This window comes from Propithecus coquereli, unplaced genomic scaffold, assembly GCF_000956105.1.
Source record: "Propithecus coquereli isolate 6110/MARCELLA unplaced genomic scaffold, Pcoq_1.0 Scaffold1, whole genome shotgun sequence".
Taxonomy (NCBI): Eukaryota; Metazoa; Chordata; class Mammalia; order Primates; family Indriidae; genus Propithecus; species Propithecus coquereli.
In genome coordinates, this window is record NW_012133857.1 from 11,846,426 (window position 1) to 11,869,484 (window position 23,059).

The 23,059-nt window shown below is 38.8% G+C and overlaps 1 protein-coding gene across 1 annotated transcript in view; it reads right to left on the bottom strand.

Moving 5' to 3' along the window:
• The window catches only part of PRKAR2A (protein kinase, cAMP-dependent, regulatory, type II, alpha), a 95,107-nt gene that overhangs the window by 37,130 nt on the left and 34,918 nt on the right, over positions 1-23,059 (bottom strand). Inside the window, exons 2-4 of the mRNA XM_012638112.1 lie at positions 21,264-21,299; positions 7,271-7,323; positions 4,050-4,133 (exon numbers count right to left, since the gene is read on the bottom strand). Coding sequence (XP_012493566.1) covers positions 4,050-4,133; positions 7,271-7,323; positions 21,264-21,299 — 173 coding nt within the window. The remainder of the gene's footprint in view (positions 1-4,049; positions 4,134-7,270; positions 7,324-21,263; positions 21,300-23,059) is intronic.

Sequence of the window (23,059 nt, forward strand, 5' to 3'; positions counted from 1 at the left end):
AGATCCCATCTTCAAAAATAAATTAAATAAATAATAAAATAAAATTTGTCCAAAATAAAATGTAAAAAGAAAAAGGAATGAACTGGTACACACAACAACATGGATGAACTTCAAAAACATTGTGCTGAGTGAAAGTAGCCTCACATGAGAATATACATTGTACAATTTCATTTATATTAATGGGAAATTCTGGAACAGGCAAAACTAATCTATTACAGAATAAATCAAAACAGTAGTTACCTGTGGAGGAAGAGGGCAATAATTGATCAAGAAGAAGCATTAGGGGTATATTTTTGGGGTGGTGGCAATGTTCTCTATTTTGGTAGGGTTTTGGGTTACCTAAGTGTATGCATTTCTCAAATCTCAGCTAATGTACACTTAAGACTTACGCATTTAGTCAGGTGAGGTGGTGCCTGCCTGTAGTCTCAGCTGCTCGAGAAGATGAGCTTGAGCCCAGGAGTTCAAGGTCAGCCTGGGCAACACAGCAAGACTCTTCCTCCAAAAAATTTTAAAAAGACTTGTGCATTTCACTGTATGTATGCTTTACACTGAAAAACTATAAACAAATATTGAACTCTAGTTCATGATATGCATGTCAAAGTATTTAGGGGAAAATATACTGATATCTGAAATTTACTCTGAAAAGTACTCCTGAAAAGTAAGATGGGTTAATGCAGAGGCCAGCAAATTGCTGCCTATTTTTATAAAGAATATTTTAGTGGAACACAGCCACACCCTGTTTTTTGTGTGTGTTTTTTGTTTTGTTTTGTTTTCTTGTTTGAGACAGGGTCTCGCACTGTTGTCCAGACTGGAGTGCAGTGTGGCTTCATCATGGCTCACTGCAACCTTAAACTCCTAGGCTCAAGTGATCCTCCTGCTTCAGCCTCCAAAGTAGCTGGAATAACGGGTATATGGCACCATGTCCAGCTAAATTTTCCTTTTTTTTTTTTTTGTAGCAACAGGGTCTTGCTATGTTGCCCAGGCTGGTTTCAAACTCCTGGCCTTAAGCAATCCTTTTGTCTTGGCCTTTCAAAGTGCTAAGATTATAGGTATGGAGCCATTGTGCGCAGCCATCCTTTCATTGATGTATTATTATTTTTTATTTTTTTCTATTTTTTTGTGAGGCAGGAAGGGCAACAAGGCTGGCGTGTTGCTCCCCGCCCTGGCCCCCCATTGATGTATTATTTATGGCTAGTTTCCTGCTACAAAGGCAGAGTTGAGTAGTTGTGTGAGAAATATTCACTATTTAGCTCTTTGGAAAAAAGTTTGCTGACCCCTTACTGAGGGATGGATAAATGGTATATGATACAGCAAGCATAGTAAAACATTGAAAGGCAGTAGATATATACATACCCTGTAAAATTCTTTTGACTTAGGCCGGGCGTGGTGGTTCACGCCTGTAATCCTAGCACTCTGGATTGCTTGAGGTCAGGAGTTCGAGACCAGCCTGAACAAGAGAGAGAGACCCCCGTCTCTACTAAAAATAGAAAAATTAGCCGGGTGTGGTGGCGCATGCCTATAGTCCCAGCTACTCCGGAGGCTGAGGCAGGAGGATCGCTTGAGCCCAGGAGTTTGAGGTTGCTGTGAGCTAGGTTGACGCCATGGCACTCTAGCCCTGGGTGACAGAGTGAGACTGTCTCAAAAAAAAAAAAAAAAAAATTCTTTTGAGTTTGCTGTATGTTTCAATATTTTCAGGATAAACTGTCAGAAAAATATAATTTTTTGAAAATTTGAAAATTCAGTTATCATTTTTTAATATTAAAATGGTAAAACTATTCTCTATTACGAAGAAAACTTCAAATATCAGGCTGACAACAACAATTCTGACGGTATAAAGTTTACAAGAGGCTGCCGGGCACAGTGGCTCATACATGTAGTCCCAGCTACTTGAGAGGCTGAGACGGGAGGATTGCTTGAGGCCAGGAGTTTGTTCGAGAGCAGCCTGGGCAACATAGTAAAACCCTGGCTGAAAAAAAAATTTACAGGTTTTATTCACAGTAGATAAAAAAGCAAGTCCCCTTTCCATTTACATGGATGGTTCTTTTGGGGAAAACACCTGACACAGATCAGTGTTTCTCACAATCAGCCTTTCCTTGAGCTCATGGTCCTTGTTTTTAGTCTCAGACTAACAAACTCTAAGTAAAGTTAAAGCTATTCCTATAAACCACACACTACCAAACAGACTAGTTTACAGAAACCAGGTTTGGTTGATTCCCTTGACTGATGTATCACGAGCTCATGTCTGACCAGCCAGATTCCCAGGGAGGACTGTGGAAATGTCTTCAGAAGTCTTTTTTTGGTAGGAGCTGAGTAGGGGAAATCTAATCCCAACCCTCCTGTCTGCACATTCTGGGATTCCTCAATTGGTCTAGTGCCTCAGCCACTCATGTGGTTTTAGTATGTGGCCTTCAAAGTAGAGGAGAAACAGGAAATCTGAAGGTGCACTTTTGCTATAGACCGAAGGTTCATGTCACCTCAAAATTCTTATGTTAAAACCTAATTCCCAGTGTGATGGTAGTAGGAGGTAAGGCCTTTGGAGGGTTATTGGATCATGAATGGGATTAGTGCCCTTATGAAAGAGACCCCAGAGAGCTCCTTCTCTCCTTCTACCATGTGAGGAAACACAAAGAAGACAGCCATCTATGAACCAGGAAGTGGCCCTCTGACCAGACACCAAATCTGCTGCTACATCTTGATCATGGACTTCCCAGACTCCAGAACTATGAGAAATTTCCATTGTTTATAAGCTACTCAGTTTATGGTATTTTGTTATAGCAGTCCAAACTCACTAGGATACCTATCCTCAGTATGCAGCCATTGCTCTCTATTTCCACCACCAAGAGAAGGCCCAGGGTATAGAGCCTATGCCAGGCCTTGCAAACACATAGCACTGACAAGAAGTTCTCAACACCTGAGGTCTTCACTGAGAAGCAGTCACAAGAGATGCCCCATATCTGAGGTGTGAGAAGTAATCGCACATTTCCAGTGGATTAACTGCTACCAATGAAAAGAACTACACACCAGCATCTACAGAGAAATCTATTTCTTTGTAGAGTAAATTCAGTTCCGCCAAACTAAGCCAGGGTCACACGAACCTAAGCATTTCCTTGCAACATGACCAAACTGCATGGTCCTCAAATTACCAGTACTGTCTTGGAAAAAGTGCCAAAATAGCTCAGAAAAATACAGTAGTCTCCCCTTATGTGTGGGAAGTATGTTCCAAGATCCTCAGTGGATGCCTAAAACCATGGATAGTACTGAATCCAATTGCTGTCAATCGGAGTACATCTCTGTTCATGTCTTCCACCCACAAATATAATGCCTTTTCCGTCTTAACCAAGCACTTATGCATGGTGGCTGTACTTTCTGCAGTCTGAGATATGACAGCAAAATTAGCATGAATTTCTTTTTCCTTCTTTACAATTTCACAGATAGAAGATTCATTCTTACCACAGATCTTTGCGACTTCAGCATATGATTGTTTTCTTTCCTTACTAAGTCAAGAACTTTCACCTTTTCATTTCAAGGAAGCCTTTTATGGCTTCTTTTGGAATATCCAAATTACATCACTTCTCTTATGCTCCGGGGCCGTTATTAAGTAAAATAAGGGCTACCTGAACATGACTACTGCTGGATGGCTACTAAGTGACTGGGTGGGTAGTGTAGCATATACAGCAACGATATGCTGAACAATGTGATGATTCACATCCCGGGTGGGACAGAGCAAGACCGCACAAGATCTGATCACGCTACTCAGAAGAGCACACCATTTAAAACTTACAAGTTATTTATTTCTAGAATTTTCCATTTAATATTTTTGGACTGTGGAAAGCAAAACTGTGGATACGGGGAGACTACTGCACTAAAAGGCATCTGAAAGATCATTTCTGGGTTAAAATGGCCAACACAAAACATTTGTAAATAAGGTCAATCTAAAGTTTATGCCTCCTACAACTGTGGCTAAGATGCTAAAAAAAACTGTTTAAGTGATAAATAGGAAAAAAGCTAAAAGACCATTATAACAAAAATATTTTAAAAATCAATGTTACCTGATCAAGATTTTTGAAAAGAAGAATATCTTTGCAAGCTTCCTGAAGTCTGCATCTCTGTTCATCAGTTTTAGGATGAATCACCTGCCAATCCAAATAAAACAAGGGAGATTTTTAAAAATTCCATTTAAAAAGCACCCACTTAAAAACTGGTATATTTCTTTCTCCAAAAAGTGGAGCAAATTAAGAGCATATTTTATATAATTTTAATTCTACACAAATACAAAGCTGTACACTGAATGTGGAAGGGCAATGTGACGCAGGGGTGAAGAGCACCAACCCTGGAGTGACCTGCTAGCTACGTGGCTGGCAGCAAGTTGGCAGTCTCCTGGAAGCCTCAGAGTCTTCATCTGTAAAGTAAAGGTTATAAATTTGTTCATTCAACAAATATTGTGTACTGACTCAGGGCCAGGCAGAATCCTTGCTCTGGAGACACAGCAGTGAACACATAGACAGAAACACCTGTCCTCACATTCAATAAATACAGGCAATATGTTAAAGTGTTAAGGTTAAGGAGAAAAAAAAAGGTAGGGAAAGGAGGTAAGAAGTGTGAGTGTACAAGTGTGTGTGCATGTGTGGCCAGGTGAGGCCTCACTGAGAAGGCGACATTTGTGTAAAGAGCTCAAGGAAGTGAGTTCAACCTGAGGGAGTGAGTCATATGCGTATTTCTACGAGAAAAGCACCCCAAGCAAAGGGAACAGCAAGTGAAAACAAGACTTTATGGTGCAAATGTGACTAGTAAGTTTGAAAAACAACCAGGAAGCAGGTGTAGCTGATGCAGAGTGAGGGAGAAAGATCAGGAAACTGGGTTGGGGGAGAGAGGCTCAAATCACAGAGGGCATTGTAGGTCACAGAAGAAATGGAACTTTATCTAGGAACATGGGAACGATTAGAGGGTTCTGACTGAGGACAGAAAGAGATCTGACTAACGTTTTTAAAAGATCACACTGGCCACTGAGTGAAAGACAGCCTGGAGGAAAGCAAGAGTAGAAGCCAGGAACCTACAGTGACTATCCCAGTGCCAGATGGTGGTGGTTTGGACCAGGATGGTAGCCATGGAGGTGTTGAGAAGCAGTAGAATTCTGAATATGTTTTGAAGACAGCACCCATCCAATTTACTGTATGAAAAAAATGAGAGGAATTGAGATTGACCCCAGAGTTTTGCAAATGAGCAACTGGAACAACGGAGCTGCCATGAATTAAGCTGGTGAAGATGAATATTTAAGAAGAAATAATCAGGAGTTCATGTTAAGTCTCAGTTGCCTATTGAATCTAAGTGGAGATGGTAAGTAAACAATGGCTATAAAAGCTAGAGTTCAAACATCGACAACTTAGTAGTAGTAGTAGTAGTGGTAATCTATTACGCAAATGAAAGCTGTTATAAGGATTATTAAATAAATTAATACATGTAGTGTTTCAAACAGTATCTTTCATTTACTAGGTACTCAAAAACTACTATTATTATAGAAAATAAATGCTTACTGAACTAAACAGAAATAATTATTGCCTAATATTGGTATTATATTTGAGACCTATCAAACTCCTTCCTAAGAATTTTTGTCACTCTAAAAAAGATACATCATTTAATCTGACCAGAAATAACACGTTAAGTATTAAGTATTTTAGGCCAGGCATGGTGGCTCACACCTGTAATCTTAGCACTCTGGGAAGCTGATGAGGGAGGATCCCTTGAGGTCAGGAGTTCAAGACCAGCCTCAGCAAAAGTGAGACTCTGTCTCTATTAAAAATAGAAAGAAATGATTTGGGCAACTAAAAATAGAAAAAAAATTAGCCAGGCCTGATGGTACACTCCTGTAGTCCCAGCTAATCCGGAGGCTGAGGCAGGAGTATCGCTTGAGCCCAGGAGTTTGAGGTTGCTGTGAGCTAGGCTGATGCCATGGCACTCTAGCCCAGGCAACAGAGCGAGACTCTGTCTCAAATAAAAAAAAAAGTATAAAGTATTTTAAATTTCTGATACTAAGTTAGAAAAAAACTGTTTTAAGTTTTAAAAGTCATTAAGAATTTTACAATTTCTAGAATGAAAAGTTTTTTATTATATTCACATAATGGTAGCTTTTGTTTTTTGAGACAGAGTCTCACTCTGTCACCCTGGGTAGAGTGCCGTGGCGTCATCATAGCTCACTGCAACCTCAAACTCCTAGGCTCAAGCAATCCCCTTGCTTCGGCCTCCCAGGCAGCTGGGACTACAAGCGCGTGCCACGACGCCCGGCTAAGTTTTCTATTCTTATTAGAAACTAAGTTTTCTATTTTTAGTAGAGACGGTGTCTCACTCTTGCTCACACTGGACTCGGAATTCCTGAGCTCAAGCGATCCTCCCGCCTCAGCCTCCCAGAGTGCTAGGATTACAGGTGTGAGCCACCACGCCCAGTGAATGGTAGCATTTTATTATTAGAATACTTCAGAAATCACTCATAGGTTACTCATTTTAAGGTATACATGATAGATCAATAAAGTTTCTTTTATAACATCGATTTTTAAAAAATGATAGTTCATATTTACTTTCATAAAAGTAATTTATGCTAATTGTACAAAAGTTTAAAAAACTTGATTTTTTAAAAAAAAGCACCCAAAAATCAACCATAGTCTTACCACAACCATTGTTAACATCTGGGGTATATCCTTTCATAGATATAATTCTATGTACATACATACAAACAGATAAATACATTAATTTTTTTTTTATTTTACAAAATGCTCTATAAAATGCATCTTATACAAACATACATTCCGTGCCATCAAATCCAGTCCTCTACAATCATTTTCAATGGCCATGAATTCTCTTGATTTGAATGTACCATAATTTAGCCCCTGGAAATCCTATACTTGGGGTCATTTAGGTTGTTCCCATTTTTCTATCTATCACATCACTAAAAGGTTTGTAGATGTCAATTTTTATTAAGACATCCTCAAGAAGGCTCCAACTGCTCATTAGGAATGTTCATTAGTTAACCTTTAGGTTAACTGCTGAGTCAATTGGCTTAACTATGTTTAAGGCTTCTGACAGCTACAGCTAGGCTCCCCTTCTCACCATACCCTTATGCAGTGCTGCTCTCAATCTGTTAGGTTAGAAAATGGTATCTTGTTGAGATTTTAATTTGTATTTATTTTAATTATCAGCATGACTAGATTTTGGTGTGTAGAGGAGGGGAGTCAGTGTGAAATACAACAATTCTACCTAGTACCTTTACTTTGGTTCTTACCCTTGGATCAGTATCTTCCTCTTCTTCATCAGGGTTGTAAGTCTCAGCACAGACTAAAATTGGAAAGAAAAAACAAAGGGAAAATGAATTTAACAGATGTGTGATTTTAGAAAAAATAAAATAGTAAGTCAATTATCTATTTACTTTTTATTCACTATTTTCTAAAGTTGTAATGACCTTTTTAAATTCCTTCTTTCAATGAATAGATACATTAAGTACCTACCAGTGTCAGGCATTCTCAGGTGCTAAAAACCCTGCTCTCTAGAGACTGGTGGTCCCAAATAGGAGAAAGGTGATGAAATATACCACCTACTAAATCTTATGGTACTATAGTGGCAAGAGCAAACAAGGAGGTGTTCTCTGCTGAATTATGAAGCAGGGGTAAAAAAAACCATGATGTACAATATATGCAGTATAAATACAGAGATATGGAAGTAATTACCAAAAGAATCAATTAACATAGTTCGAAGTCATTATGTGCATGTATAACTTAAAAATAAGAATAAATTTTAAAACAAAACAAATACTATGTGTCAGGTTCTGTTCTAAGTATAATATTATATAAACCTAAAGCCAACCTGACTTTCTTTGTAGGTAACTTGTGTTTGTGCCAGTTCCCTATAGGCCTATTCTTTGTCACTGTAATTCAGAGATTTAAAAAATATTCATTGCAACTTTATAATACCAAAATATCAGAAATGATATAAGTATACATTTGAATAATGCAGCTATAAGAAACAATGAAGAAAAGTTTCATGGGCTAATAGTGAGTGAGTTCTAAGGAACAAAAAGCAAAAAAAAAAAAGGCAAGGTGAAGAAGAGTATAGATAGTATACTATGCCTTCCATAAGAAAGTACTCCCATTAGAAAGAAGGAAAGCTAAGAATGGAGGGAAAATATTTTTTACTTGTTAATTTTTCCAAAAGGAAACAATTTGGGAACAATAAACCAGAAAGTAATGAAATTGTTTTCCTAGAGTGTAGGTAGAATCAAGAAGGAAAGGATAGGAAAGGAAATTAAACTACTCTGAGGAAATTATTTTATATTAAAAGGTTTTTTTGACATGTAAGCCATGTTAATGTTTCACATTTTTTAAAAATTAAATTAAACCGATAAAGAGGACCCTAAAACCAAATATAAGAAACAAATAAACCTAACCGTGTAGCAGGCTGATAATATAACCACAAGGAAGGAAAGAATTATTCTTTTTTTAAATTTTTTTTTCCAGAACTTTTCAGGGGTACAAATGCTTCGGTCACATAAATTGCCTTTGCACCACTCGAGTCAAAGCTACAAGGGTGCCCAACCCCCAGACAGTACGCACCACACCCACCAGGTGTGAATTTACCCATCCCTTCCATCCCCCTCCCACCTGCCCGATCCCTGATGAATGTTACTTCCATGTGTGCACATAAGTGTTGATCGATTAGTATCAATTTAATGGTAAGTACATATGGTGTTTGTTTCACCATTTTTGTGATGGAAAGAAGGCTTATTCTAAGTAGCTTCTGAAATAGTAAGTGGGGTCTACTGTATCCTAACAACAAAAAAGAATTACTGTTGGTGATCGACAGCTATTCCAAACTCTTCTGTATTACGGTAGTGAGTACATAAACAAAACCACATTTTTTTCACTGGAAAGAAAGGGGATACAAATACGGAATGGAGGAAAAAGTACAATTGGAGATATCAATACAAATCACGATTTTAAAATCTTACCCTTAGGTATTAGGGGCAAAGTCAATGAACTATCTAGTGAATAAAAAGAGTTTTGTGTTCACTAACAAAACTGTTTTGCCAATAATGAACTAAAAGTGATCACTGGTTTCTCAGAATGCAGCAAACCTGTTTCCTCTTCACAACACAGGCCATTACAGCTGGAGTTAAGTTTTCTTCTGATAAATTCTCAAATATCTGTAGCAGCTGTGTGACCAGAGGTGATTTACTGCAAATTTCCACTCTCTCCTCTGTATATTGGAGCTAACAATTTCTCACTGTCGGAAGGATTCAAGTAGGCAAGTGCCAGGCACACAGTAAGGATGCAGTAGATGCCAACTCTTTGAACTATTACTATCATTACTACTGTTCCATTTGTTCTGATGTTCAGGAATAATTATTATTGTTGCCTTGGTTCTATTCTCTATCTCAGCTCTTTCAACAACTATCCTTTCTTCAAGGCTGCCCTCCATCACAGATTTTTGACCCTACTCTCATTTGTGTATTGGCTAAAAGACCCCATATATCTACAACTAGCAGACAAGCTGATATATACCACTCCCAATTTAATTTTTAGTTTCTTGGAGACATTCCAGCCCAATTTCCCCTTCCTGACTGATTTTCTGAAATAATAAAATAGCTGAGAATGGTGGCTAAGGCAGGGAAGAGTGAATCCTATATACAGGACATGCCAGAAGCATAAGCCAGGAAAGTAACAGTGGGAAGTAGGTAATGACTCACTTTCTCCATGCATTCCTCTTTCCTGGAGATGAGGTAGGGTGCATTTACCATAGTTCTGCCCTAAAGATTAAGGCAGACATCTACCTTAGTTTCTAGCCATTTTTATTGCCACTTTTGGCATCTTCATAGGTATCTTGGTAGGTGATTGGAGAAGCTGCATCAAGGGCATCTAACCAGACACTATGTTAAACTGCAAGCTTCTTGGTTCTCTGTGCTCTTGATTAAGGTCATTATCAGGCCAGTTTTCTAACTAGAAATTTGGAATTCGTCATGACTTCCTTCTTTCACCTCTTATTCAATGAATACATCACATTCTGCTACAGAAATATTTTTCATACATGACCTTTATTCAGTCTATTCCAAATGCTACTCCTTGGTCTAAGACTTCAAAACAAGTACTTAATAAAAATTTTTTTAAACCTTTACTCCAGGAGATAGATGGGTACACAGATGTTATACTAACTTTCTCTACTTTTGTGTATAAAATCTTTCATTTAAAAGGTTAATATTGGCCGGGCGCGGTGGCTCACGCCTGTAATACTAGCTCTCCAGGAGGCCGAGGCGGGTGGATTGTTTGAGCTCAGGAGTTTGAGGTTGCTATGAGCTAGGATGACGCCCGGCTCTCCAGCCCAGGCAACACAGTGAGACTCTGTCTCAAAAAAATAAAAAAAATAAATAAAAATAAAAGGTTAATATTGAATATGATGAATCTGATCAATATTTAAAAAGGTTTAAGAAAGCCTTTAATGATGAGACTGATATGATTTTACTGATAATGACATTTAATCTTGGGCTAGCCTATTTCTAGGTTTGCTTTTCCTCCAATTTTGGAGGAAAGTACTTTAGCAACTTAGCTCATTTTTATATTTTTAGACATTAATATAACTGAGGTAGAAAATGCTAATTATAATTTTCAAATCTTTAGATACAGCACTGTGATTTAAATAAAAGTAGTTATTTTCATTATAATTATCAATATGTTTCTATTTGTGGAAAAACATTATGTCTCAATTTTCCAAAACTGGTTTTCAATTTTCTTCCCTTTTTTTATCTTTTTCTTTTTTTCCCCCAGAGATAGGGTCTCGCTCTGTCACCCAGGCTAGAATGCAGTGGACTGATCATAGCTCACTGTAACCTATAGCTCCTGGAATCAAGCAATCCTCCTGCATCAGCCTCCCAAGTAGCTAGGACTATAGGCACATGCCACATGCCCAGTTAATTTTTTTTTTCAGAGATGGGGTCTCGCCATGTTGCCCAGGCTGGTCTTGAACTCCTAGCCTCAATCTTCCCAAGTCAGCCTCCCAAAGTACTGGGATTACAGGCATGAGCCAACATAACCAGCCCCGTTTTCTACCTTTTTATTCCTTTATCATGGTAAGAACACTTAACATGGGAACTAGCCTCACAATAAAATTTTAAGTGCACAACAAGGTATTGTGAACTAATAAGCACAATGCTGTACAGCAAATCTCTAGAACTTGTTCATCTTGTATAACAAAAACTTTATACCCATTGAACAGCAACTCCATGTTTCTCCCTCCTACCAGTTCCTCCCATCTACCATTCTACTCTGTTTCTATGAATTTGACTTTTTAGACACCTCAGTATTTGTCCTTTTATCACTGGCTTACTTAGCATAATGTTTTTTTTCCCCTTTTTTTTCCTTTTGAACTCTTGACTCACCTCCCTTTGCTTTCTTCCTCTGTTCCCACCTAAGCTCTCTACTTCCTGGTCCCAAATTACTTCCCTCACTTTCTATGTAAAAAACCATTTTTAAGTGCCTACTTGATTGTTGCTACCCCTATGGTTCTGCATATCAGGGAGCTTGCTTCAGTGTACAAGTTATCTGGAGAAGGTCCATAGTTTTGTGTGATCCTCTATACAGCCTCAAGAACTGCACTGTGTCTCATGAGATGCTCAAGACCTATTGAAAATGAAGATTAAAACAGCAGCACAGCCCCTTGTTTAAGGGAATTTATTTTGCTGTAGGTCTCCAGAAGATGTCACTAGTCAGTAATGTGATACTACACAAAGTGATGACAAACATTATCTAGCACAATTTCTTCCAAATTTTAACTGGTGCCTCCTTCATCCAGAAATGTGAATCATTAAACTGTACTTGTTTCTGCTGAGAAATCCTCTACTAAATAATAACAATAATAAAATAAAATAAATAAATAAATAAATAAAATGTACTTGTGAGAGAAAACCCTTTCATTTCTATAAAAAAATGAGCACTGGCCAGATACAGTGGCTCATGCCTGTAATCCTAGCACTCTGGGAGGTGGAAGAATTATCTGAGGTCAGGAGTTTGAGACCAGCCTGAGCAAGAGTGAGACCCCTATCTCTACTAAAAAAAACAAACAAAAAAAACAGCAAAAAGCAAAACCATGAAAAACTGTGTTTAAAACTAAAAAATAAAAAAAGAAATGGGCACAAATCCTGGTCACGTAGACCTAAGGCCCTGTGCTGCCCTGCCATAACAAAATACCACAGACTGGGTGGTTTCAACAACAAAAATTTACTTTCTCACAGTTCTGGAGGTTGGAAGTCCAAGATCAAGGTATTGGCACATTTGGTTTCTCCTGAGGCCTCCCTACTTGGCTTGCAGATGGCTGCCTTCTTGCTGTGGCCTCATATAGCCTTTTCTCTGTATGTACACACTCCTGGTATCTCTTCCTCTTCTTGCTTTTTTTTTTTTTTGAGACAGAGTCTCACTCTGTCACCCTGGGTAGAATACAGTGGTATCATCACAGCTCACTGCAACCTCAAACTCCTGGGCTCAAGCAATCCTCCTGCCTCAGCCTCCTGAGTAGCTGGGACTACAGGCACATGCCACCATATCCGGCTAATTTTTTCTATTTTTAGTAAAGATGGGGTCTCACTCTTGCTCAGGTTGGTCTCAAACTCCTGCATTCAAGTGATCCTTCCACCTTGGGAGTGCTAGGATTACAGGTGTGAGCCCTGTGCCCGCCTCTTCCTCTTCTTATAAGGACATTATTCCTATTGGATTAGGGCTCTGCCCTTATGATCTCATTTAACCATAATTACCTCTTTAAAGGTCCTATCTAGAAATACAACCACAGTGGGGTTAGGGCTTCAATCTATGAATTTGGGGGGTACAGAATTCATTCTATAACACTGGGTTTCTAAATTATTTTAAGCAATGTTTAGTAATATTTCAGCTGAACATAGCTACGGATGGGAAAAATACTGCATACTGTGAAAGGATATAAAGACAAAAATCAGTATTTCAGTATATTGTAAGCATGCAGCCTTAAAGAGGCAAGGATGTTTGGTGAAGAGCATCTGCCTTGCAGAAATGAGTGACTGACATGGCACCAGATTCTCAGTGGCCTGTTCTGTTGACGGTCACAGTCATCGCTGGAGTCAGGATATTCCCTGCCTACATGTGGTAGGATGCCAATACACAAATTTCTGATTAATGTGCTTTGAGGTGTCAATGCATATTCAATAAATGAAAGCTGTTTTGTTTTTGTTTTTTTTTATGAAGGAGGTTTTGAAATCAATAGAATCATACTAACATTTCAAACTCAAACACAGTTAACACTAATTTGGGACTATATCAAGCAAGCCATGAACTGTCTTCATTTAGTCTATTTATCACTTGATGTAGAGTAGCAGTCACCAACTTTTTTTGGCACCAGGGACCAGTTTCACGGAAAACAATTTTTCCATAGCCCAGGGGTCAGAGGGTGGGGTGGGGTGGGGTGGGGTGAGGAAAGGTTTCAGGATGATTCAAGCGCATTACATTCATTGTACACTTTATTTCTATTATCATTATATTGTAATAGATAATAAAATAATTATACAATTCACCATAATGCAGAATCAGTGGAAGCTCTGAATTTGTTTTGTTTTTCTGCACCTAGACAGTCCCATCTGGGGGTGATGGGAAACAGTGACACCCAAAGTGTGTTGCTTATGTCCAGTCTACTCTGTAATCTCATTTTGGTTGCTGTTGCTGCAGAAAACCCTGCTTTGCAAAGGTAGGCTGTTGGAAGCAGGCTTTTCAGTGCTTTTGTGACTCTCTCGGGATAGACTGTCTTGACTTTAATCCAGAATGTAAGGAAATTTGAAGTTGTCTCAATCATACTTTTAAGGCCACTGCCATTTGTGATCTCAAGCAGTTGATCTTCTAGCACGCACAAAGTCAATTCACCTGGCTTATTCACAAATGGGTCACGGATCCATTCCTTTCAAGTTCGGGGGTTTTTTTGGTTGGGAAGTAATGCTCAAACTCTTTTGAAAGCTGAGATACGTGATCATGCACCAGTTCGGAGAAAGAAGACCCTGGCTCAGTCTCTCTCAAAATCTCTGCTTAGGGCGGGCGCGGTGGCTCACGCCTATAATCCTAGCACTCTGGGAGGCCGAGGCAGGAGGATCTTTTGAGCTCAGGAGTTCGACACCAGCCTGAGCAAGAGCCAAGACCCTGTCTGTACTAAAAATGGAAAGAAATTAGCTGGATGACTAAAAATATATAGAAAAATTAGCCGGGCATGGTGGTGCATGCCTGTAGTCCCAGCTACTCGGGATGCTGAGGTAGGAGAATCACTTGAGCCCAGGAGAGTTTGAGGTTGCTGTGAGGTAGGCTGACGCCACAGCACTCTAGCCCTGGCAACGGAGTGAGACTCTGTCTAAATAACTAACTAACTAATTAATCTCTGCTTAGGTTTGAAACATGTCAAAAATCCCAATGTTCACTTGTCACCCAAATGATTCCAGTTTGGCTTTGAATGCAGGCACTTTATCTGCCAACTTGAACACAGCTGTCATTCTTCCCTGAAGTGACAGATTGAGTTCATTGAGCAGGTTAATTATGTCACACAAGTAAGCAAGTTTTCAGCCCATTCTGTGTCACCGAAATATGCTGCCAGTGGTGATTGTTTTTGTCAAAGAAATCTCTGGAGTGGCTCTCATAACTCAAAAACTTTGGCCAGTGATCTACCTTTAGAAAGCCATCTCACTTCTGTGTATAAGAGAAGATGTGTGTGCTCTGCATCCAACTCCTCACAGAGCTGCACGAACAGATGTGAGTTAAGGGCATGTACTTTAATGTGGTTGATAATTTTAATCACATCCTGCAAAATGTTTAGTTCAGGTAACATTTTTCGGCTAGCCAGCATTTCTCCATGGATGACATAGTACGTAGACTCACATTCAGAAGTGACCTCTTTAACCAAGTAGTGAAACCAGAAAATTGTCCAGTCATGGCGGCCACTCTATCCGTGCATATACCAACACAAAATGACCAATTCAGTTTTCCTGATGTGTAATCACTCAAAGACCTGAATAGTTCTGCAGCTGTCATATTGGTTGGCAACAAAAGCGCACATAACATATCCCATGCACATTCTCCTGAAAAATATATGGCACAAAAATAAGCACTTGTTGCCTTGTTGTCAATATCAGTAGACTCATCAAGCTGGATTGCATACCACAGTGACTCATTAATCCTAACAATTGTGCCTCATTATCCTCTGCTATTTCATCAATTCGCCTAGTTATGGTGCTAGCCAAAAGAGGAACCCATGCCACCTTTTCAACTGCAGCCTCTCCTAAAAGTTCATGGCAAATGTCCTTAGCAGCAGGCAGGATCAACTCTTCACCAATAGTAAAGGGCTTCTTAGCTTTAGCAATGTGGTTAGCCACAAGAATGATGCTATCAGTGCAGACGCATTTGATGAAGTGGTGGCTTTCAATAATTGCTTCTGTTCTTCATGTTCATGTTTTTTTCTTTTGAAAAACTCAAAAGGTTTGTCTTTCAATGCAGGGTGCTTGGTCTCCACATGGTGAAGCTTCGTTGGATAGCCAGTCGCCACATGTTATACAAAGTGGGCTTGAAGAATCACCTGTTATAATGAACCTGTAAGTTAAGTAAGTCTCTTGGTATTTTCTTTTAAATGCAGCTTTCATTTTGTTGGCAGTCTTAGAGTCTTCTGCTGTCCCATTATTGGGTCTTTACCCCTTTTCAAGGAAGCTCTCCAGCGACGTTTGTTTTTCACTCATTTTTGCTAGGTTAGCTTGTGGGCTTACCAAAACTGTGACTGAGACAAGTGTGCAGTGCAGGAGAGAGGTGCAGATGGAAGTGGTAAATAAAATAATGGGCGTGCCACATGCAGACTAAAATAAGTGTCAGATTCTGACTTAAAGCTGCACCTGGCTGCTCTGCTTGTAGGAGAGGAGGTAAAGTAAGGTTGGAAAGAGAGATGGGGAACGGGGTTCCTGATGTGACCCAAGGACCTGACTTAAAGCCTGCCACAAGATGCAGCTGTACAACTTAAGTACATCAACTCACTTGCCACTATAAAGCCTGACGTCAGATGCAGCTTGTTATTCACTGATAGGATTTTGATATGAATCTGTAAGCAATTGATTTATTATGGTCTCTGTGCAGTCAAACCTCTCTGCTAATGATAATCTGTATTTGCAGCTGCTCCCCAGCGCTAGCATCACCGCCTCAACTCCACCTCAGATCATCAGGGATTAGATTCTCATAAGGAGCACGCAACCTAGATCCCTCACATGCAGTTTACAGTATGTTTGTGCTCCTGTGAGACTCTAATGCCACTGCTGATGTGACAGGAGGCGGCGCTCAGGTGGTGATGCTAGCGATAGGGAGTAGCTGTAAATACAGATGAAGCTTCGCTTGCCTCCTGCTGTGCACCTCAGTTTCTAACAGTGCCGGGGTGGGCCAGGACCACAGATGTAGAGGGACTGTTCTGCTAGAATGTATAACTTGGAAGGCATAGCTTTTCAATTCCAGTGGTTTGCAAGAAAGAGCAGCATCAAGAAGGAGAAGAATATGCCTCTGAAGATATACATACTGGGGGTCTGAGCTTGGACCCATCCACTACTCACCTGTTAAGGGTAAATAATAGAAAATAACGTTTAACAAGCACCACATGTACTCACCATCAAATTGGTATTAACTGATCAACACATAAGTGCGCATATAAGAATAACGTTTATTGGATGTCAGGAAGGGGAGGGGAGGGGAGAGGAAGGGACGGGTATATGCATACACAAAGAGTGCGATGCGCACCATCCGAGGGATGGACACACTTGAAGCTCAGACTTGGGGAGGGGGGCAAGGGCAACATACGTAACCTAAACATCTGTACCCCCATAATATGCTGAAATAAAAAATAAAACTAACAATAAATAAATAATAAAAAAAAAAAGAAAATGACATTTAAAAAACAGGACTGGGCTCATAGGAGGCACTCAATTTAACTGCTACCTCTCCTACAGTGCTTTATATTCCAGATTATTATTTATTCGGTCACCCTGAAGTGTTAGAGAAGTCTCTTCTGCAGTCTTTGACATAGTGCACAACCTCACACAACTAGTTTTTGCCCAGGTCATTGGTTCACATCAGGAGCCCCATTCCCCATCTCTCTTTCCAACCTTACTTTACCTCCTCCCCCATAAGCAGAGCAGCCAGGTCCAGCACAACTCCCTTCAACTCTTTACGATACTCTTCCACTTAGAATGCATCCTTTCTGGCACTAGCCAAATAGTAACCATGTTTTTCCACCTCTAGTGCAATTTTTGCCTCCCTCTTAGTATTTCATTTCTTTGCCTATAGTAATCTCTCCTGATTCCTTCCTTCCCTTCCATCCATCTACCCATCCATACGTACTCATATTGTTCTATGTACTCATATTATTCTAAGTGTTAACTATACACCAATGAACAAAATAGGTAAGATTCCTAGCCCTCATGGAACTTACTCTCTAGTATAGGCAACTAGTTAATAAATAGGATAAATAAATTAAGATAGATAGAGAAAGCACTAAGGAGCAAATAAATTAAGGGAGGGAGATAGACTGTGTATGTGTGTGTTGGGCAAGGCGGGGAGTAAATTTTAGACAGGCATTACTGAGAAGGTGTCCTTCAAATGAAGGTCTGAAGAATGTGAGTGAGAAAACAAAGAGTTTTGGTGAGCTATGGAAGCACAAGTCCGACTAGAATGGGCTCAAGACAGAATAGAAGGAGAGAAACTAGAAAGAGCAAATATGGACAAGTCCTTCAAGGGGTTTTGCTGTAAAGATATGGAGCGAAAATAGGTGGTGGCTGTAGAGGGAGTAGTGGTCAAAAAAAGTTTTATTTTATTTTTTAAGAAGACAGAGCCAATAATATGTTTCTTTGCTGAAAGTATAATCCAGATAAAGGATAAAAATTATGCAGGGTAGAGAGAAGCTAATTCCTAGAAGGATGAACAGATGGGATCTAGCATAGGTGGATACTGTGGACTCACAGGCTGGTGAAGAAGGATAGATGTGGTGGTGGGACTCTATGGAAATCCTCTTCTGTTGCTTCTATTTCCTTGGTTAAATAGAGAACAAAATCATCTGCTGAAAATGGGGGAGGAGGTGTAAGAAGTTTTAAGAGAGAGAAGATGTGAACCACTTATCTAGGAGAACAGAGAGTGAAAAAAACATGGGAACATAGTATGATTGCTGGTATCAAGAGCTTACCAGAAGTTACTGATCATGAACTGAAATAAGATCAGTCAATAGGGCTATCTATTTTCCTCCAATCAAGTTCCGCTGTATTGGTGCAGGCACAAACTAAGTAGAGAATTGGGCTTAACCAAAGTGTGGTTAAGCCAACCAAGTAAAAAAGGAAAAGTACATTGAGGGTGTGTGCCAGGGAGTGATTATAATCACTGATCAAGGAATTTAAGAGGAAGTGAGGAATAGTGAAAAGGAGGCAGATCAACGGGTTATCAGAGTTGGAACAGGACAGCAAAGGAGTTGAGAAGACAGCAGGTAGTGGCTGGAGAATGGGATCACTCACTCAGCTGTTAGGAGTTGCAATGTTTGTTGTATCAGAGTACGATCATGGGAATGAGTGGCTGAAGCTGGGTAGAGAAGTGGAAAATAAGATCCTTGGAGGGGAGGAGGTCAAGGAATAGAAAAGCCAGACACTGGAAGAATCATCTATGTGGAAATAAGCAGCAATGACCTCAGGATTATTAGATGACAAGGGGGAGCAGTGGCTGGTAGAATATAATTATATGAAGTTTTAAACTGAGGGTTTTAGGGAGAAGGGACAGGGAATGGTCTTGAAGCAGCCAAGAGAAGCAATAGAGACATTCACCCATTTCCTGTCAGTGTTACAAGGAAGGTAGAAGAGAAAAGAGCCATTGCTTGAGAAGCCTACAGTGCAAGCCCAGCTTCAGCTACAATGGAAAGATGAAGGCTGCACTCAGAGAACAGGCTAAGAATTTAGGGGATTTAGCTGAAGACTAAGAGTTCCAAAGGGTGCAAGGAAATAGAAAAGATAGTACTTAGGACCTATGCTACCTTTGGGCACATTATCACCTCGACTGTTGCAAGTTACTTAACCTCTGCTTTGCTGCCATTTCATCTGTAAAATGGGGACAATCAAGATATGTACCTCAGAGTGTTATTGTGAAAATGATATTCAACAATACAAGAAAGGCATTTACAAAGACCTTAAAATTGTGCACCTAGCATGCAGTCTGCACTTGGAGAAATATTACCTATTGCTACAGGATATTTTCTCTCCTTCATCATCCTTTTGGACTCTTTGAAAAATTTTTTATTTTAACTTAACATTTCAATGATATAAAAAGGTTTTAAATCCTGAAACTATAAAATCTAAGAAGGATAACACCATGTACTTGTCCAAGTCCTCCATAAGGTTCAAGAACTGAGTAACACTAACAGAGAACCACCACACAGTAATTCATAAATTAACACCATCTATGACCACCAGAGGAAGTGTGACGAAACCCTCCCTTCTCCCTGATCTATCCTGTAGATGTTAAAAGATATTTCTAACCTTTTGGGAAAAAAGAAGTGCAGGGTAGGGATGAACAGAAATGGAAGATAAAAACTCATAGGTCTCAAAGGAAACTTAATCCCTACTCTATTTCCTCTCAGGAAATTGATTCTCTCAACATGAGAACAAAATCTTCAATTTCCTTTAAACAGATTTTGGTGTTTGAACGTTACCAGAGGCTTTCTGAAACTATAAATGAGCCAATTTTCTCAAAGAAAAGGATTGAGGGATAGAAAAGAGATTCCTAGCCTTATGAGATGATAGGTCACATGACAATTGAAAATCAAGAAACCTTGCCAAAAAAAGGGAATATGAAAGAATGTGAAACATATCGCTTTCTTAGCAATTTGGAAACACACTAACATCCCAACTGTACTACCAAATAAACTCTAGACTTATCAAAAAGTCAAACATTTTAAGAAAAACTTTAAGAAAATGTATTTATCAGCTCTATGAAAAAAGGGAGGCCTTCTCAGCTTAGGAACAATCATTAAAAAAAGGAAGAAGAGAATGTATACATTCAATAAATTACTGAATGCTTATTCAATATATTTAATAAATTACTGAATGTTACTGAATGCCTATGATGTGTCAGGCAGAGTTTGAAGTACCAGTCATATATTAAAAATTTTTGAGTCAGCTTGCCACAGTGGTTCAAACCTGTAATCCTAGCACTCTGGGAGGCTGAGGCCGGAGGATCACTTGAGGCCAGGAGTTAGAGATTAGCCTAGGCAAGATACCGAGACCTCCTCTCTACCAAAAATAGAAAAAATAAAAAAAATTAGCTGGGCATGATGGTGTGTGCCTACAGTGCCAGCTACTCAGGAGGCTGAGGCAAGAGGATTGCTTGAGCCCAGGAGTTTGAGGTTGCAAGGAGCTATGATGATGTCACTGAACGTTAGCCAGGGTGAGACTCTTTCTCAAAAAAAAAAAAAAAATTAGATAGATTACTCAAACTTATTTAAAAAATAATCTAGATCATAACAGATAAAATGGCAAAATATTACCAAACTAGTCTCATACAGGAAAATATGAATAGATTTCCCATATTTGTAAAGCATTAATTTTCGTTAACCAAAGAAATGCCAAATAAAACTATGTGAGGTACTATTTTACATCTAAAATCCATATTATTGACAGGGTGGTGGAAAAGCGGCCTTTGCAAGGTGCATTTCTCCCTGCAGCCTAATCTGTAGACTGTTTCTAGAAAACAAGACACAGAAAAAGCCAAGGTAATGCTCAGTGTCTGACAGATTGCCACTTCCAGCACCAAAACAGGAAATAATTCAAGTGGCTCAAAGAATTGTATGTGAGAAGTTAATGGCAGCATAATCCAGAATACTAGGGACAGTAGTATAAAAAATCATTTTTAGTCATGTTGAGTTAGTCATGTGTGGAAAAAGAAAAAAAAAAAAGAATAGAAAAAAATCATGTTTAGAAGCTGTAATTATAAACATGGAAAAATATTAATGACATTTAATGCAAACCACACCAACTATAGCAACATAAAAATATGTGCGTATATACTCAGAACTTAAAATGAAAACAGAATGAAAAAAACAGATAATTTTACTTTTTGCATAACGTTCTATGATGTTGTCAGTTTATCTTTATATTTAAAAGATCAGTTTATTTTTATTTAAGATATTCCTATCTTAAAATAGCATTTCAGCAGTATGTTATGAAAGAGAACACGTACCTGATACTCGCCTATTAAATCTGCTTGGAACTGGAACTGCAAAACAAAGAAGCAGCAACATTTAGTCATCATTAGGTCACGTGACCCCATTTTTATTCTCCCTTTTTGCAAATATCTTTGACAACAGAACTAAACCAAGTAGTACATGAGTTCGTTTTCTTCCATACTCAACCAGAAATACTGTTCAATGTGATATTAATAGAGAAAATATCTCTTAAAATAAACTCTTTATAACTTCAATGTACTCAAGGTGGCAATTTTATTTCTGCTCACACTTATGTTCCATCTACTTTGTATCATTCCAAATGAATAAGAATTCTGCTGAATTTATTGGTAATGTTATGATATAAAGCAGTAAAATTTTCTTAATATTCTTTAAAGATAATCCCCAGACCTGCTAGATAATAGCATTTAAATTTCATTTTAAAATAATTTAGTATTAAACTAAAGTTAAAAATAAATTAACCATTAAGTTATACTGCCCCCCTTAATTTGGGTGGGTTTTCTCCTGCACATGATCAATACATTAATCAGAAAAATGTACCAATGTTTTCGTGTTGGGAAAAAAATACAAATTTTTCTCTTTAATTTTTTTTACTTTTCACCTATCACACTATGTCTGATGGTTATCTAAATTCTCACTACTAAACTATATCATCTGCATAAGGTTTTTTTAACCTCCAAAGCTTAATCTGATTAATTTATTTAAAAAAAAAATACATGACTTCCCTCCCTCCAAAAAAGAGAAATACAAGGATTAGTGACAAACAAACTGAAGATGGCTCAGAGAGCTAAACAAAACTAATGTGAGGCCTTAGAAACAAAAATAGGCCCAGGAAGTAGGCAAATGTTCACTTATCATAAAACTGGAATCATCTAGAACAAATAGGCAATAATTCAAAAGAAAACCACAGCTATTACTGATAGAAAGTACTTACAATAGTCTCTCACTATTTCCTCAAAGAATAAGTCAAAATTAATCCACCCACCAGCAAAGGAAGACAATGAATTCAGGTCAACAAATACATGTGGGGTGCCTAGTACATGGCATGCACTGTTTTTGACAATTTGTGAGACATCACTGAGCAAAACAAAGACTCCTGATTTCATGGAGCTTATATCCTAGCTTGAGGAGTATAGGAGAAAGTTTCCTTTGATCACTTGAAACACATGTGCCTGTCACTCAGGTAGACAGATGACACACCAGTTTAAGCTCTCAACTCAGGCTTCATGGAATTTCCGTAATGAAAACCGCAATGAACATGACTACACAACCTAAAATTATAAAACATATAATGAGTGCTATCAGGGACTACCTGAAAGAAATGGATAGATATCAAGATTACAGAATTATTACAAAATAAGAACAGTATGTTTAAAACAATCAAAAACATAAAAAAAGAATCAAAAGCATAAAGAAAAGAATGAGATATGACTAAAAATAACTAAGGAAATATGGAAAAAGCAGAACTTCTAGAGAAAAAATGTAGTCACTGGAAATCAAAAACTGGGCCAGGCGGGGTGGCTCATGCCTGTAATCCTAGCACTCTGGGAGGCCGAGGAGGGAGGATCACTTGAGTCAGGAGTTCAAGACCAGCCTGAGTAAGAGCAAGACCCCTGTCTCTACTAAAATAGAAAAAAAATTAGCCAGGCGTGGTGGCACATGCCTACAGTCCCAGCTACTCAGGGGGCTGAGGCAGGAGGATTGCATGAGCCCAGGAGTTTGAGGTTGCTGTGAGCTGAGCTGATGCCACAGCACTCCAGCCTGGGCAACAGAGCAAGACTATGTCTCAAAA